General features: G+C 41.6%; 1 protein-coding gene across 1 annotated transcript in view; it reads right to left on the bottom strand.

Moving 5' to 3' along the window:
• Window positions 1–18,299, bottom strand: part of slit2 (slit homolog 2) — a gene marked incomplete at its 5' end in the record, with an annotated part of 93,502 nt that overhangs the window by 26,625 nt on the left and 48,578 nt on the right. Inside the window, 9 exons of the mRNA XM_080520772.1 lie at window positions 3,242–3,385; window positions 3,545–3,616; window positions 7,329–7,400; window positions 7,610–7,681; window positions 10,073–10,211; window positions 10,601–10,764; window positions 11,061–11,132; window positions 12,542–12,613; window positions 13,793–13,864. Of these exons, the coding sequence (XP_080376898.1) occupies window positions 3,242–3,385; window positions 3,545–3,616; window positions 7,329–7,400; window positions 7,610–7,681; window positions 10,073–10,211; window positions 10,601–10,764; window positions 11,061–11,132; window positions 12,542–12,613; window positions 13,793–13,864 (879 nt within the window). The remainder of the gene's footprint in view (window positions 1–3,241; window positions 3,386–3,544; window positions 3,617–7,328; window positions 7,401–7,609; window positions 7,682–10,072; window positions 10,212–10,600; window positions 10,765–11,060; window positions 11,133–12,541; window positions 12,614–13,792; window positions 13,865–18,299) is intronic.

Below are 18,299 nucleotides of genomic sequence, written 5' to 3'. Positions count from 1 at the left end.
TACAATCAGTAAAACGCACGCACTCTCCCTTTATAGATCACAATCCACCTGGAAGGTTGTGCAGTTCATCTCCCGCCCTCAATACACCCACATTCTACCATAAATGGCAAATACAAAGTGCCTCGTCAATATTTTTGCATCTCAATCAATCCTGCTGATTGACGGCATTTGACGCTAAGTCCTGAGAGAAAAGACGAGGAAAAGGAAGCGGACAGAAGGAAGCAGACAGATTTGGTGGAGACCACAGCAGACACGAGCCTGATCAAGTACCTTTAAACCTGTTTATTAAATGTATAAAATAAATATTTCAAACGGGACTTGTGAAAAGGCTCAGTGGACCATGTCTTGTGTCCTCAGTCACTAGAGGTGGCAGCGGTGGTGGAGGTTGTCTGTCCCCAGCACCTGGCTGTACCAGCGCATCCACAGCGCTGTCCTCCCGCTATGCACATGCTTACTCAGAAATTAGACTGATTTTTTTTTTACACACCTTGTCACAGTTGATAATCAATCTGTGCTATCCACTGTGCTATCATTTGAAGCTGAAAGTATAGCAGATGAACATTGTTCTGCAAATTCAGTATTCGGCCTAATGTCTCATGGAAGAACCACATCGACAGTATGACACTGCAGCGTGGCTGCTTATGATTACGTGGATCAATAAGTCTAATATGTGATGGCATTGACTGTCTGACATGAATCTGGCCTCGATTCACTACCTCACCAGTCACGCACTGCCAGTCTTCCCCCGCTCCAAAATGTGCGTGAGCAAGGTTCAAAGTTGGTTTACCAGTACACACACTCTCCTGCAATACGGTTTTTTTCTTTCTCACAAAGTTTGCATGGGAAGTGACGTACGCATTTTTCAGGACGCATTGTGTGCGTAAGTAAACTTTATAGATGAGGCTTCATGACACAGAGAGAAAGCAGCTCTAGAGCTCTACCATTGTTTTTGTGCATGAAAGTAATGAGTGTCAAGCTCAAGCTTTTTTTTATGTTTCCGATTTCAATGGATGTCTAATGGGGTTAAAAACACAGCAAAAGAACAATTCTGATGAAACTTATTAAAACTGTTAAATCTTCTAGGTTCGGTAGAAAAATAAGCTGCTTGTATATATGACAACAATGCATTTATGACAACAGTGAGACGTGTGAATGTCAGCAAATATCCCTGTAGTCCTCTTAATGGTATTCTTTATGTAGTTTCTCTATGAACAGCAATTCCGTATAGCTGCAATCTAAAATCAGTTGAATTCAGTCAGTGTAAAGAGTTTATTTACAAGTTTGTTACCAGCTGCTGCAAACTAAAGATTGACAGGCAGTCTAGTGAACATTTAACATTCACAGGATGTGTATCTGCCAGCATTAATTGTACTATAAATGTACAAATTCAGATTCCTCTTTTGTATGCTATGTTGTATACACACACACACACACACACACACACACACACACACACACACACACACACACACACACACACACACACACACACACACACACACACACACACACACACACACACACACACGCACACACACACACACACGTGCAGTGATAAACATAGAAATGAGACCACATCCAAACAGAAAGTCAAATACATTTATGAAAAATGCTACAGCTGACACCTTTGCAGCAATGAAGGAGGCGATGTGGGCAAGTCATTCATTTCCAGTTCACCGTTCATGCTCATTATTGAAAAATAGCATAAATGTAACGACTCACAACTGCACAGCAACAGTAATAAATATGGTAATATACTGTGAATGTGGGTGAGCATAAAGTAACTTTCTTATAGGATATGAGTCACTTCAGGGCATCTTTCAGTTTCTTACTTTAGTTCAGTTCAGTTCAGACAACTTTATTTATCCCTTATGAGCACTTTCATCACAGCCTGCAGGTTATAGACATCATCCTCATCAACAACAGACAACTGCCAATCACTGCAGTTAAAATGCTCAAATATTTTAAGAAGTTAAGACGTTAAAAATGTGGTCTGACAAATCCTTAAATGTGTGAAAAGCATGGAAAGCGGTAATAAACAGACTATCAATGAGACATCACGAGGCAATAAATAGTCAACGATGAAAGAGAAACAACTCAGTCATTAAAGAATCATTTTGTCTGTGTTAAGCAGCCTGACATCAGAGGGAATAAAGTTTTTTTTTTCTCCACGGTTTCCTCTCGTCAGGGACATTTTATAACGTCTGCCTTGAAAGCATGAGGGAGAATCAGGGAATAAAATGTAGTCTTGTTGGTTGGTGGGTTTTTGTCTTTCAGAGCTGTCTGTTTCTCTCTGAGCACAGCTCAACCAGAATGTTTTGACTGCTTTTGTCTTTAACAGAAAACCATTTCACTGTATGCATGCAACGTTATGCAACACATAACTGATTCTGCATACTTTGAAGCAGTTAAGAAAAAGCAGTTCTCACTTAAAACCAAACAAATTCCTGTTACTCGAAGTTAGTACAAGCTGTAAACCATGATTTAGTCTCTTTATTATTGATTTAAAACATTGTAATAAACCATCTGATATTCTGCTATGGTATGCTAGACATGGTTAGCCGGTTTTACTTGATTATAATTTAGTACTTATACGATACGATTTCTTCTCTTTCATCCAGTCATCATTTCCTTAATGCTTCAAGCAGTTTTTCATACAGACGAGAGACTGCTGATTTTCTTGAAGCTCATCACTGTTCAAAGTCAGTTTTTCCTTGAAAAATTGGAATAAACTTAAACTGCCTACAATTGTCTTCCTTCCGAGCCTGCAGACTCATGAATTTACAAATCACTCCATTTTCACTCCATCGCAATGATAAGTAGTGACAGAGGCTCAGAGTTAGTCTCCTTGTATAAAATATGGCCTCTTTTAATTTGTATGCACAAGATACATGGTGACTGTGCAATTTTCAGAACGCCACAGTGAGAATAAATACTTGATTTTGATTAATAGGAGACTTTAATTCAAAAAAACTGGCAGCAAACCCAAACGTTTGCTGAGAAATGTCTTCGTTAACAAGTAGGAACAACAAATCAAACAAAAGCTGCTTCACAATTACATTTGTGTGTTTTCCTTTAGAAGGAGTTTTTTTTTCCCCTGCAGAGCTCATCCAGAAATGTAATTGATTTTTGTTTACGGCAGCAGTCGGTTCAGATGCTGGCCAACAGAAACTTTTTACATTTTATTTACCTCTGGTGTGTGTGTGTGTGTGTGTGTGTGTGTGAGAGTGTGTGTACATACAGCGTTTGTATGGCTCTCAGTGAGGAGAAAGTCCCCTTGGCGATGGTCTGGAGTTTGTTGTCATACAGTGACAGCAGATTGAGGTTGTGAAGGTCCTGAAAGGCATCGACACGCAGACACGCAATCTTGTTGGCGTTCAGTAACCTGAAACCAAGAAAAGGGGTCAGTGATGACGGCCTTCAATCACGTTGTTCTCCACTCGGACGACTATGTTTGAGATAAGCACTTTTCAGCTGAATATAAATGAAATGCAGATGTGAGCTCTTGGCTGCAGAGTTTGAATGTGTGTGCATGTATACTCACAGAAGCTGCAGAGAAAACAATCCCTCAAACAGCCCTTTGGAAATCTCAGTGATCTTGTTCCCATATAGTACCCTGCAGAGAACAAACATTATATTAATAAGTTATGAGTCAGGCCACACGTACAGTATCACCGAGTAATAACATTAATATTAACACTCCTCACTGTACCGACAGTTAAACCTATTCTCACTTCCCTCGTCCCCTCCTGGCAGATGTTTCTTATCAAGGGTTTCTTTATGCACACAATATATCTTCTTTGGGTTATTCTAAAAAAAAAAACATTTCCTGAATGCTGTATGGGAAAGTGTGTCTGCCATATGAAACTGACTATACATCCTTTGACAATGTGTGACGGATAAATGGGACACTCATGTCTCATTGTCACTGACATCGATTTAATGCTGCCTTTGGTGAAAGATGTAATTTGAAGTTGTAGGCATGAGGGATTTCTCAGAACTACAAATATCCCAGTCAGTAATTGTCTCCAACTCTTTTTCCAGCATGTCAGCAATGCAGCTCTACTTGAATTACATTTTGAGTTTACACAACCTGACATCATGATGTTTGATTTTCTAAATTACTATTCGTATTACAAAATCAACAAGAGAAAAGTTGTATTTACATTTTTAATACCAAACAAACAAACAAACAAACAATAACCTGCACCTACATTTGGTATTTGATGTGTAACACAAGTAAAAGTCCCAACAAATGCACAAACAAATGAATACAATAAGAGGTAGAGGTATTGGAAGTAAAGGAACATAATAAAAAAATATCCTCTGGAAGTGTTTCCTCAGTAATTTGTTTTAACCATTTCGATTGAAATGTGCTAAATGTAGTTGGGAGAAGCAGTGTTATATAACCACTTTATTTCCAAGTTGTTATTCAGCAAATGTGAGCAATCTTCAAAAGAGATAAAATAGCTGGTTTGGCCCATATTCATGAGATGAAGTTCATCTGAAGCCCTAAAACATACACAACATTCAAAATAAAGATAACACAACATTTAAACTTCAATACATTCATTTGCTATTAATACCCCCAACATCTTTTTAACAGATTAGGGACAATTACAAACACTACAATTTTGAACCACTTACAGTTTAATCACTTTAGCTGTCTTCTGTAATTTTCCATACTGAATTGAAACTCACTATTTACTTCAGAGATTTATTTATTTGGATTCATACATGATTAGTGATTAGTGATTACCTGACTGAATTGAAGGGTTCGAATTTTATCGCCTGAGGTGAAAAGCGGTGGACAGGTGACGTGTTAGGATGTGATGCATATTTTAGTTGAACCGTTCGTTTATTCGAGTATCACACTTGTGCCCTCCAATTTGAAGAAACATGATTAAAATGTTTATCTTAACAAACTCCTCTGAGATCTGCGGAGGGTCTGAGTCACGTGGCAGAACGCTACCCGAGGATGTTTATAATATTGAGAACATTTTAAAAAAAACTAACAGAAAACCGAGACAACATATCACTCATTTATAACATGAGCTTCTCATTACTGTCAAACACACATTAATATTGTCAGAATTGCTAGATATTGAATGCGGATGAACAAAAAAGCAGAAGGGCTACATTATCTCAATAAAGCTCAACCAGTACGAGCCTGAATTTGTGTGTGAACACTTTGGCTGAAAAAATATAACAAGTCTGTAAATCTGAAATCTGGCTGCGTCTGCAATCTGAGGAATTCATGCTTTTATGCGGAGAAAAGCTTTAAATAAACACATCTGATAAACAAACAGGTCGAGACTGAGATCGCCATCGCTTTACACGCACACGCGCGCACACACACACACACACACACACACACACACACACACACACACACACACACACACACACACACACACACACACACACACACACACACACACACACACACACACACACACACACACACCAAGGCGCCGAGGAGGAGTTATCAGTCATCTTTACTCGCCACACTCACTTGTTGTGTATATTCAAGCAGACTTGGAAACGTGTTTTAGATTGTATTTTATTTCATTGCGCTGAGTGGAGGTCCCCGGGAGACCTGACATCGGGGAAACACACGACGTGGGCAGCGAACGCTTCATTTATGCCTGACGCGAGTGCCGCTCTGTGCATCCAAGCACACGCATGTAGAGATGTAACTGATGGCTCATTTACAACCACTCTGACCAAACGCCGGCACACAATGTGCACACTGAGCAGCCTAATGTGATCGCCATACTGTATGTGGTGTGTCAGCATGAATCTGTGCGCCCCATTCTCTCTGTGGTGAATGTGTAATGAGGTGGCAGAATTCTCCATTCAGCAATTCAGCATTTATGAATTATTGACTTTGGAGAGACGAGACCTTAATATAACTCCTTCATGAAACAACTCCACATGCCTCACTCCCTCTCCGTCTCTCTTCACAAAGCTTCACACGCAACGCAGATGGATCGACCTGAGATTGAGGCTGTAGATAAGGCCAGCGAGACGACGTCGCCATTTTTTAAAATCCAAAAATGTGATATATGTGAAATAATGCTGAGAAATCCATAGGTTTGCAGATCTGCTCAGTCCAGAGAGATCAATAAGCTACGAAAGGACAATCACCATTTCTTAGATTCGGTTGGCAAATGGTAAATTGTTATTATTGAAAATGTCGCCGACAACATCACAACGCATGGTTTGATAAAATAGTCCAGGAATGCACCTTTGAAAAGGAAAAATGTAGCGGATTTAAGATTTGCTGCAATCTCCCCCAAAGTAGTTGCTTGGTGCAGCGACACACGGCTCGCAGTGCTCCTGCCATGCTTGGAACGCTCAATGGAAGACTTTTTGTCATTTTCTTCCAAGTGAGTGTCAAGCACCATCTGTGATTCGCTCTGGATCGCTTCCATGGCGTGAAAGTGACATCCCTTCAGCTTGAACTTCATCTTGGGGAAGGGAAAAAAAAAGTCACGAGGAGCCAAATCTAGCGAGTCAGGGGGGAAAGGAGCACTGACCGTGTTGGCACGGGCCAAAAAGATCACATGTTTTCGAGGCACTGTGAGTGGGCAAGTTGCCATGAAGCAGCACCATACTGCACAAAATGCAATGTGGCCTCTGCTCTATGTCAAATATGCATTTTGCACAGTTTGGTGCTTCACTGTGACAACAAACAATTGCCACCTTCCCCATAACCCGACAGACTTGGCTTCATCCTAGCCCCAAGATGAAGTTGAACTGAAATGACTGTTTTGACACCCTGGGAGAGATCGCAGGGAGAAAAACCTAAATCAGGTTTGTTTTTCTATTTTCAAAGATGTAGTCGTGTACCTTGCTGATTGCATCTCGTAGGCAGACTTATTTCTTAGCTGAAGTTGCACCTTCAGTAGGAGGTGTAATTTCTCTGTGTAATGAGGGGTTTACATTAAATTCGGTTGCTGAGACTGCTTGGCTAGACCTTTTGACTTGTCAGAAATATGTTCTGAATTTGCCAGTAGTGTGAAACTCCATCATCGAAACATAATGAAGTGATGGACTGATAATTGGCTAAACGAGGCACGTGTTTTGAGCAGATTTGATCGGGTAAATGTTTAGGTTTGTCACTTTCCTTCCTCATATTGGTCGTCTGACTGGTTCTGACATCTTGGAATTGTGAACTGTTTGATTGGATTGATATCAAACGTGAAAACATCAAATTGTGTTGTGTTGCGACAGAATTACTGACTCCCCAAAGCACACTCACAGCAGTGTGCCTTGTGTTTTCTGCACGCGTCCTAAATATAAAAATATCACGCAATACTCACAGAGAGTTGAGGGAGCGCAGTCCCTGGAAGGCGTCCGAGGCCAGTTCTGATATCTGGTTGTTACTTAAGTCTCTGTGAAAACCAGACGAGCAATTTAAAAAAAGAAGAAAAAAAAAAGATGTAATAAAGAAATAGGAAACAGAAGCAAAAAAACCCCCACAGATATTAGAGGAGCAGAGGGAGAGAAACAATGGGATCAACCCAGAACAGGGTGTGAAAGTTTTTGTAAATGGTTGACAGGGTGCAGAATATATACAGTACATATCTCCTCATCGACTCACATCCTGCGCAGCTTCTTATAGGGGGAAAAGGCTCCGGCTGGGATCACCTTGATGGCGTTCTGCTCCAGTCGTCTGGAACCAAACATACAAAACAGACCATTGAGGAGCGACATTACCATTCCCCCATCACAGAGCTATCGCCGACGTATTGTTGACTGCTGCTCCTTCCCAGAGGCTCTGGCTGGGGGGAACATTTCCAGATAAGGCGCTTTGAAGACCATTGCCAAGGTTTGTCACATTTCTCTGATCCTTTGCCCTCTGTAACATGTGTAAAGTGAGACAGACACACAAACACACAAGTGCACAAACCCTTAACTATCTGGGCAGCGGTCCATTAAGTGCCAGTCTGAGTCCGCGCCAATCATTGCCAAATAAGTCAAGCCTGGCCAGGAATGGAGAAGGAGAGGAGGAGGGGCCAAGTGGAAGAGAAAACAGGCCCAAACCACCATTTTGGAAACATTTCACACGTTGAGGCACCGTGACGAGAACATGATTTGCAAAGAAAGAATTTGATGGTACGACACGCCACCAGAAAGAGTTTGTTTTGAATTGAATTTCTTCTTTTGTTTGTTACACACAAGCCCCATAGCCTATTATTCTTTCCAGCCAAGTAATATTAATTTGATTTCAAGATAAATAAAAAAAAAAACATTAAGGAAAATCCAGAACAAGTATAATGGGAGATAAATCCATCTATTTGAATTTTTAAAGGAGGCATTACATCGAAAGTGTACACTTTATAACTGTACTGTTCTCAAATCAGGCCTGTTTGTGAGTCTTGTCAACATGAAATAAAGCTGAGAGCTTGTCAAAGCTAGCCCATGTCAAGTCCGAGCTATAATAATACAATTCCAAGTCAAGCCAAGAATCCTGCCTTCGGTCAGTGACAGACAAGTCAATCAAACTCTGCAGTCAAGACAATCCCGTTGAGGTCTGGATTTTTGTATTGCCCCAACTAAAATGGTTACGTGAGTCCAATAAAATCAGATTCATGCTGGATGGAAATTCTCTTGACAAGTCTAAAATCAAACAAATAACGTCTTATAATCTTGTTCAATCACATTATGGGCCGGCTAAACATTTCAAAGTGTCAGGTATTGAGACGATGCAGCATAATGTGTACAGTTACAAGTTATTTTTGGACAACAACGTTTCAATCACTATTAGGATTTCCTTTTAACAAACTGAATAACTGCTGATACTGAGTCCGTTATTCTTATGTTTAAGAATAGTCCCTCAGCAGTCCATCCTAGGATCTGTTTAATCACTTTACAGGACTCATTCATGGCTGATTGTTAGAAAATACTGTTGTGCAGATGAAACGCAAATTGATCTGCTTTAAAAACCGAAAGATCGAAACTCCTGATGTATGCTGATGGAAAGTCTTGAGCTTCGGTGGCTCACAGCTTAAATTGATCTATTATTTTGAAAATCTGAATGAATATAAAACTGAAATCCTGATAGTCGTGGCTGTGGTGCTTCTACTATCACTTAAGGGTACCTGCAGCAGTTTGTTCAATCTCCTGTGAAAAATCTTGGTGTGTTGATGGACAGTGATATTAAAATGGATAAACAGTAAACTCCATGGTTAAGTGCCTTTTTGCTATCTTATGTTCTTGTCCAGGGTCCCTTTGACATTTATGTATAGGGCCATAGATGCTTTTACTTCTCCCACACTGGACTTTTGTAATGGTCTCTATGCTGGCAAAGTGACTGCACATTAGTCCAGTCCTTAGCTCCTTTCACAGGTTGCCTGTACATTTCTATAATCCAGACTTAAACACTGATGCAAGCTTTTGCCGTCCTCGTCCTAAACCTTTGGAACAGACTGCCTATGAATGTCATGCTGGCTCCTCCACTGCCTGTTTTTACATGACATCTTATGGACCTTTATTCATTGGCTTTTAACCCAATGTGAGAGTTGCGATATTTCTTTTTTTAACCAAATTTCAAGTGTTTTGTCATCCTTTGTTGTTACAACTTTGTTGTTAAATTGTGTCTTTTACATCTGTACACAATTTTGTGCAACACTTGTTCTTTTTTTATGTGATCTACATAGAAACCTTGGTTGATTTGAGAACTTTTGTGGGATTTCATATGCCCCTAATGTAAGAAAATCAGCAAGTTCTGATCCTTTTCTCGTGTCTCGATTGCTGCCTTTACATAGTGACATGAGCTGTTTCTTCCCTCAGATTAATCTGCCAATTCTTTTTTGCTCATTCCTTCATTATTTTCTTAAGCAGGGACGAGCTGCATGACCACGCTTTCTCATTTCACAGATGTGTGGTTTTATTTCACCAGATAACTAGTGAAACAGAAAGGTGAGAAGAGACAAAGAGGAAAAATGGAGAGACGCGCAGTGAAAGAGCACGAGAAATATCACTGCGCCAAGTGTGCAGGCATGATTTGTTTTTCTGTGTGTGAACGCAGTGTCAAGAGAGTGTGCACACGTGCTTGTCTTACATCTCTGTTATGGTCTCAGGAAGGTTGGTGGGTATTTCTGACAGACCCTTCCCTCTGCAGTCCACAATGTTGTTACTGCAGGTGCAGGACTCCGGGCACTGTAACACACTGCAGGACGAATACGATGATGACTGGTGACCTACACAGAGACAAAGGGCCAATTTTATCCATGGATAATAGATTCTGCCTGGTGTGAAAAACCAAAGACAACGAAAGCTGGAACTCAGAGTAGAAGAAAGAAACAATGCGGAGATGATGTGACCTGATATTATTTTTTTAAGCTGGTGTTGCAGAGAGAAATTGATCAATTTATATGATAGCAGGTACAGCATTCAGAAGTATAGCCAAGCCATGCCACGGAAGAAGAGTACTTACTGTCTTCCCCCTCTTGAAAAGCATGAGCGGAGCAAAGCAAGAAAGAGCAAACGAGACAAAGCAAAAGAGGAGTTTGCCACCATAAAACAGCAAGCAGAGGTAACTTACAAACCAGACAGGGATGCAAACAAATAAACAATAAATTCAGCCTACCTGCGCACACAAACTCCTTCTTCTGCACCTCGGCGACATTGTGCCCCCTCAAGTGTGGAGGGGCCATGCACTGCGTGTAGAGACCCAGGCGGGGGCGCTGTCGCAGCCACTCGGACAGCCAGGCGACGTGGCAGTCACACTGCAGGTTGTTGGAGTGCAGACGACTGAGTGAGAGAAGAGGAGAGGACATGGAGGCAAGGGGCGACGAGGAGGAGGGAGGATGTGGGGAGTATTTGGGAGGTTGAGGAGGGGGCAGACAAGTGAGAATACAAGTGGGGGGGGGGGGGGGTTTGGATCAGAGAGGAGACATAATAGATTCGATGACAGGTGAGACAGGAGCAAGGTGGGTAGAGGACAGAGAGTACGGATCAATCAATCAGCCATACAAATGGGAACGGATGAGAGGAGTCCTTCCCCTCAGGGTGATGATGTTTGCCAAATATGCAGCCATGCCACTTACAAAGTCCTGAGCTTCGGCATGTGGTTGAAACTGGCCACAGACAGTCGGCTAATGTTGTTATTGTTGAGGGTCCTGAAGAGAAAACAGCAGAGTACACAAGACACACGTTCACATAATTTCATTGTTTGCCATATTTCCACAATAGTGCTGTACCAAGTAAATGGCACAGTAAGCATGGTCACATACATAAGCTGCAGCTTTTTGGTTGTTTTTTTTTATTTTTACTTGAGTTGAAGGCTTCTGCAGGACCTTTCATAAGAACTAATTTAGATTTAAGACTCATTCAATCTCAAGGATCTTCTGAGCACTAGGAAAGAGTCCTTTCCAAAAGGACACATTTGGGAAATCCTCCTCTTTTTAGACATGTCATTATGCACACACCAAAACACATTCCTGAAAATGACTTTAAAATCAACCAATATCTGGACTCGACAAACTAACAGTAGGCGTTTCCCTAAAATGCATAAAAAAATTCCATAAAACTCTGGAATATACAGTATTTTTGACTGATTTGGACTTTGATTTTTTTATATATTTTATTGATCAGTAGTCTTTTTGATCAAAGAGAACAAAAATATATTTACCGGTAATTGGGTTAATTGTTAGTTGTTTGATTTGTGCAATCTCTGGACGTTAGAAGGACTTTTGCAGGACCTACATGGTCGAATCCCTCCCACCACTGGGATATTTCTTGCCATTAAGAAACACCTCACAACTCTGCTCGGAGTGAAATCCAGACTTTTACGGGGATGTTTTTGAAGCAGGGCATTTTAACTACAGTTTAGCCACATGTAAACCACCTGAGAACTACCTTCCTTATCAACCATCACATTTAATTAAACCCAACCGAACCCTCTGTCTAGCTTTTTTTTTAGACAGTTTTAAAACCTAATGCCTTTATTCCCTCCTGAATTGTTAAGTCTACAGATACACAGATGCTACAGTGTCTGTGGTAAATGAGCTTTTTTAGCTCTAAATCATGAAGCAATTACACATGGCCCATTTGCTGATAGCTCTTACAGAAAATAGGGACTTTGATTGTGACACAACACTCCCTGTGAATACGCACTGTGTGCTTTGACAGCAAAGAACACAAAATCTGTAATTTTGATTTCAGTTCTTTTTATGTATAAACTGAACAGCTTGAACTCAAATCTGTTTGTACTAGATAAAAATGTTTTTTTTTTAATTGAAAACATAAACACGATTGTCCGGAAAGCACAAGAGAGTTTAGGAAAGCTGCCCGAATGATTTGGTGACTTATAAATGAATCATATGATGGCAGCAATATCACAGAAGCAGGCATTAGAGCCACTCTTAAAAATGTATGAAAGTGCCTTTTTCCAAGAGCTGCACAGGCAATGCAGTCTTTAAAAGGTCAACGAGGATATTAGCGGCTCCAAATCCTGCTGCTGTTGGTGTTCATCATTCACCAAAGCTCTGTTGCTGTTCGCCGGGCAACTGAAAAAACAGATACTCACAGCACTTCCAGGTCGCGTAACGCTCGGAAAGATCCATCCTCAATACAGCTGATGTGGTTGTAGTCCAACTGGCTGCATTCACACCCACACGCACACATACATGCACACAAAAGAGTAAAAGAAAAAAGAAAGGGGAGGTGAGATATAGACGTGAGGGGGTCTCACAGTTATGTATGTCTTCAGGTGGAATTCAAGTCAGACAGCCAGTTAGAGAAGAAAATGCCTCAACTGCCCCCAAGCCAACTCATCAACAACCTCTTGCTGCCTCCCTCGTACTCACTCACTTCCTCTTTTGTAGTTCTGTCTCTTGGGCTCTTTGTTCTTTTGTAGATGCATTTCTGAATGTATTTATCTTTGTATCCATTCCCGGTTCCTTCTCTGTTCTATCTGACATCTAATTTGTATGCGCCGGTCTTTACCTCTTTCCCCCTTCTCTCTCTCTCTGTCTCTCTCTCTCTGTCTCTCTCTCGCCCTGCACTTTCTCAGAATCGTTTTGCTGAAACAATTTAATTAAGACATAAGGACAGTAAATCATGTGCTGTCAGCCGCATTTTTAATGCACTCACACACGGGCATTAGGATGGGCACACACACGCACGCACGCACGCACGCACGCACGCACGCACGCACGCACACACACACACACACACACACACGTGCCCTTTAATAATAATTATAAAGCATTTGAAAAATTATCCGGTGTGGGAAATAATCCAGGAAGCTGTGAAATAGCCCCCAAAAATCCATATTTATAGAATTACCGCAGGGCAATTGCTTTACCTGCAAAATGGCCAACAATTATCATAACTTTGAGCAAGGCAAAACAAAGAAGAGAGCAAACACTGAAATGTCAGTGAAGTGACAACAATATAAACACACACACACACACACACACACACACACACACACACACACACACACACACACACACACACACACACACACACACACACACACACACACACACACACACACACACACACACACACACACACACACACACACACACACAGCTGCTAACGAGCCGCGGTGCCAGTCAATACACCAAGCAGGAGGCACATGACATTTAACACAATGAAATATTGATGCAGTGGCACATGGACGGTGTGCACATTTGCAAACATGCTGAAAAGCAAATGATAGGTGTGCACACACATACACATGACTGTGTACACACATACATGTGCACACACACACAACCAAACAAACCACACGTGCATGCAAGGGAAGTGTTGCCAGAGTTCTACTTACAGGTTCTTGATTTCCACAGCTCCCCTGAAGGCTTTCCGTGGGACCCCCTGAATCTGGTTTTCGCTGAGGTCTCTGAACAGCAACAAAGATGCAGAGAAGGACGAGAAGGGAAACAGAAAAAAGGTGGCAGAGAGTTAAGCCAAGCTGTCACAGAGCCACTTGCTTTGCGGCAGAAGTACTTGATGTAATCACCAAATGCAGCAGGGGGAACTTCAGAGAAAGACAGATCATCTGCAAAATTGAGTTCCTTTGCACACAGACGAACTCCTTCACTTAATATAATCAGAAGTCTCTATTCATTTCTCAGAGACATAAAAAATACTTCCCTTGAAGTGTCCGTGCATAAAGAGTAAGACGCAATTCAATTGACTGCATTGAGAATCCATTCAAGTCAGGTAGACCAAGCTTTAAAGGCAGCACCAGTCTGTAGGGGGCACTAGTGACCTCCTCTCCTGAGTTTTCGCTTGCTGCTCTCATCACTCCCACTCATCTGTCCCTCGCATACCCCCCCCCCCCCCCCCCCCCCACTCCCTCTCTCCTCTGCTTTTAAGGAGTGAGTGATGGATGTGCATGTGTCTGACTATGGGCATTGGGGTATTACAGAGATTTAATTTTCAGCCACTTTAAGTAATCTGTAGCACAAAACATGGTAAAAGAAAATTCAAGAAAAATGGAAACACGTATACAGCACACATGCGAATACACACAAACACACGCACACAAAGGCGCCGAGGAGTGAACAAACACTGTTTATAGAGGGCATTTCCTGCATGCTGAATGTGAATTCAGCTGTAGCTACAACTTGCCTAACAATAACCTTAGCCTGACCTTAAAACTTAAAAAATAAAAATTCAACACCATAATGTCTGCGTACACAGATTTGGCTTATGACACGCATGCACACAAACACACGAGTAAAAATACATACAAACTCATGCACGCACACAGGATGTGCACACATAAATAAGTGAGACTCTACAGAGATATGAGGAATAAATTTAGGCATCTGAACCAGAGTGCGTGTGGGATGTCAATGGTAGCGACTCAAAATCAAACTCTCAGACGTCTTAACAGAATCTCAGACTACTTGATTTCAAGAGTCTCCCAGTGCATGGTTCGCAGCCAATAGAGACTCAAGTTCCAGACAAACACCCTGACCTGCAGCCACTGACCTTACAGCTCTTGACCCCAGTTGTGGCTTACCACCGTGCTAATCGGCTAAAAGCTAATGCCCATCCACATTCCACACATTCCTGCAGTCGTGATGGTATAATCAGCACTGCAGGTATCATCCATCTCCCGGGCCTCCACCTGCTGCTAGCAGAACCAGCATCTGAGATGGTAATTTTCCACCAAGAATACAGAAAGTGTTTGAAAAGAACACAACACTGTTTCCAGAGGAGGTTTTTTTTTTTTTTTTTTTTTTTTTAGGATGATCATTTGTAGCCCTGATGTCCTGAAAATCCTCTTGATCCTTGGAACCGGTGGGAGTTTTTCATGCCGTGTGGTTTTGATTGGCAGCTGAGACAGCAGGGGAACACGGGCAAAATTTAAACAAACTTTCTCCGGTGACTGTTGCTTATTAGCAAGAGGACAGATGTTAGCAGTTGTACTGTTGGCCATCCATCTGAATCACTCCGTGAGGTCACGAGATTAACATATTAACATATTCTATACACACTCGGCGTGTTGCCTCTAAAAATGACTTCAGTCAGAGCAGTATAGGTAATGGTTATTTTTTCACCTGGCAACTCTGGCTGCACGTAATGGTAAAAGGACTTTAGTTCTATAGCACATTTACCGCTTGATTATTCTCAGCACACTTCACATGACCACTCATCCACCCATTTACTTACACAATCACACAGACACGCACACATTTACTCACAAGGCTGCCATTCAAGGTCCTCGGACACCTTCGGGATCTTGAGATTCAATGTCTCGCAGAGAGACATTTTGACCCATGGCCAGGGTGAGATGGAGGATCAAATCATGAACCTTCGCACTCTCAAGAATTGTTTGTAAATGTAGAAACTACATTTTCACATGAATATTATCTTCAGAAACAATCTCATGCCAGAGAAATGAAAAGGATCTTCCAGTGTCTTTCAGTTGACAAAAAAAGAGAATATCCTGGCTGAGAAATAGAAAACATTGACTGCTGCTCACGCTTCATGGCTTTCAGCTGAATTAAACTGTTTTGAAAATTCAACATTTCAGGGAAATCCTAATTTAATCCCAAAAATGGTTGTGAAATATTTTGTTTTAAGTTGATTTATTCAAACCTGACAAAACTTATTATGCTTTTAAGCTGCAACTATGCACAAATTCTTTAGTTTTTACTTCTTTTCAACAATCGCTCAATGGGAATCCACTCGACTACCGAAAAAGACAAATGAAAATAGCTTGTTGACTTTGGGAAATTGTGTACAAAAAAGACCCGAAGTTGAAAGTGCTGACCAGAACTTTACAAAGTTTTCATCTTCTTTTGATTTGTGCACCGAATTCAGAAGATCAACAAAAGGGAATCAAATTCTATTTTACTTCCTTGACTTCCAGCTGCACTTGACATATTCACATATGTGCACTTGCAGACGTGTGCCTTCAGTACTCTCTGATGTTGAGATCAATCACCTTGAGCCTGAAATAAGACTGTACAAACAAAAGTAGATGAAAAAGAGGTTTAACCTTTGCTGTTTTACACACACAATGCAAACACATGTGCTTCTCCAATGTGGGCACGCGCGCGCACACACACACACACACACACACACACACACACACACACACACACACACACACACACACACACACACACACACACACACACACACACACACACACACACACACACACACACACACACACACACACACACACACACACACACACAGACGTTGGCTGGTCTGAATCAAATAGAGTGTATCATGATACTATTTTCACAGGACCAGGGGGGTTTGGAAAACAGCCACGCTCCTTTAACCACTGGAACTCTAAAACAAAAAATAAATACTCCAAAAACCTACTTAACCTTCCTCACACACACACACACACACACACACACACACACACACACACACACACACACACACACACACACACACACACACACACACACACACACACACACACACACACACACACACACACACACACACACACACACACACACAAGCAGGCACACACAAGACCGTATAGCTAACGCCGTGTAACCTCTACATCTGCCTATCGCATGTAAAAATCAGCAAAAGTGTGTAAGTTTCCCATATATGAGGAGTTGACAGTTTGACAGTCTGCACTTCTATGTTTCGGCCACACACAAACCTCACTATAAAATGACCATACCTTTACAAGCACACTTAACGTGTTCACTGGGGGACATACAGTGCCCTACTCCAATTTTAGTAATGCACCTATGGTAAACACCTCCAGAGAGAAAGAGGTGCAGTTGGAGTAATGTGTGTGTGTGTGTGTGTGTGTGTGAGACGTGAAGCACTGAGATGATTGAATATTGAAAATTGAAAATTGATTATTGTCAGTAAGATTACATGCATGCACACGCACGCACACACATTTTGAGACACACATGTACAGATATATGGTACATGCAAACACATCTGATTGGCAGTTTGGGAGAGTGTGGGATTCCTGAGGAAGTGCAGAAGGCCACTCTAAAACCTATTCATCACTGAGACCACCAGACAGAGAGGGAGAGACAGCGAGAGAGGGAGAGGGAGAGAGAGAGAGAGAGAGAGAGAGAGAGAGAGAGAGAGAGAGAGAGAGAGAGAGAGAGAGAGAGAGAGAGAAAACAGCAAGTTTTTTTCTCCACTAGGAAATTGACTTCTTAGAGACTAAGGAGTGGATTTTCTTCTTCAGTTTAGCGCCAAAGCACCTGATTCAGTTTCATCTGAACTTAAATGAAGTGTTTTCAGCACCTCTTCTTTCTTTTTTCTCCTTAAGTTTCCTTTCTCTTCACGTTTTCCTTTTCAGCCATCTCTCAGTCTTGTTATTTTTCCTAAATTGGTCTTGTTTTTGGACTTCCCCAAGATTTAACCCTTCACCTCTGCCATGAAGCCTAAACCAGGAGGTTACCTTCATTAAAAGAGGCTCCTGCTGAGCCTCTGAGTGTGTGTGTGTGTGTGTGTGTGTGTGTGTGTGTGTGTGTGTGTGTGTGTGTGTGTGTGTGTGTCCGTGCGTGCATTTTTGTTTGAAGAGGCCGGAGGTATTTGACCCAAACAGGAACTATATCATGCTGCTAAGTTAGGAACCTTCTGAAAACCAGAACACACATTTATTCACACAAAGACACACAGAAGCTCACAGAAATTCAACACATAAAGACGAGGCAGACAGCTGAAAAGCCTAAAAGGTGAAAAACTGATTCGGACATGCACACATGGACACACACCATTCTATACTTTTATCCTTTGTCGTGGCAATACAGTCGCTTACATTGATTCCCTGCAGACTCCCTCGAAACTGGGGTAACCATGACTTGTCTGATCTT

The sequence above is a fragment of the Blennius ocellaris genome (genome assembly GCF_963422515.1).
Source record: "Blennius ocellaris genome assembly, chromosome: 3".
NCBI classification, from domain to species: Eukaryota; Metazoa; Chordata; class Actinopteri; order Blenniiformes; family Blenniidae; genus Blennius; species Blennius ocellaris.
Note: the sequence above shows the minus strand (reverse complement) of the source record. Positions and strands in the feature narration are given on the sequence as shown.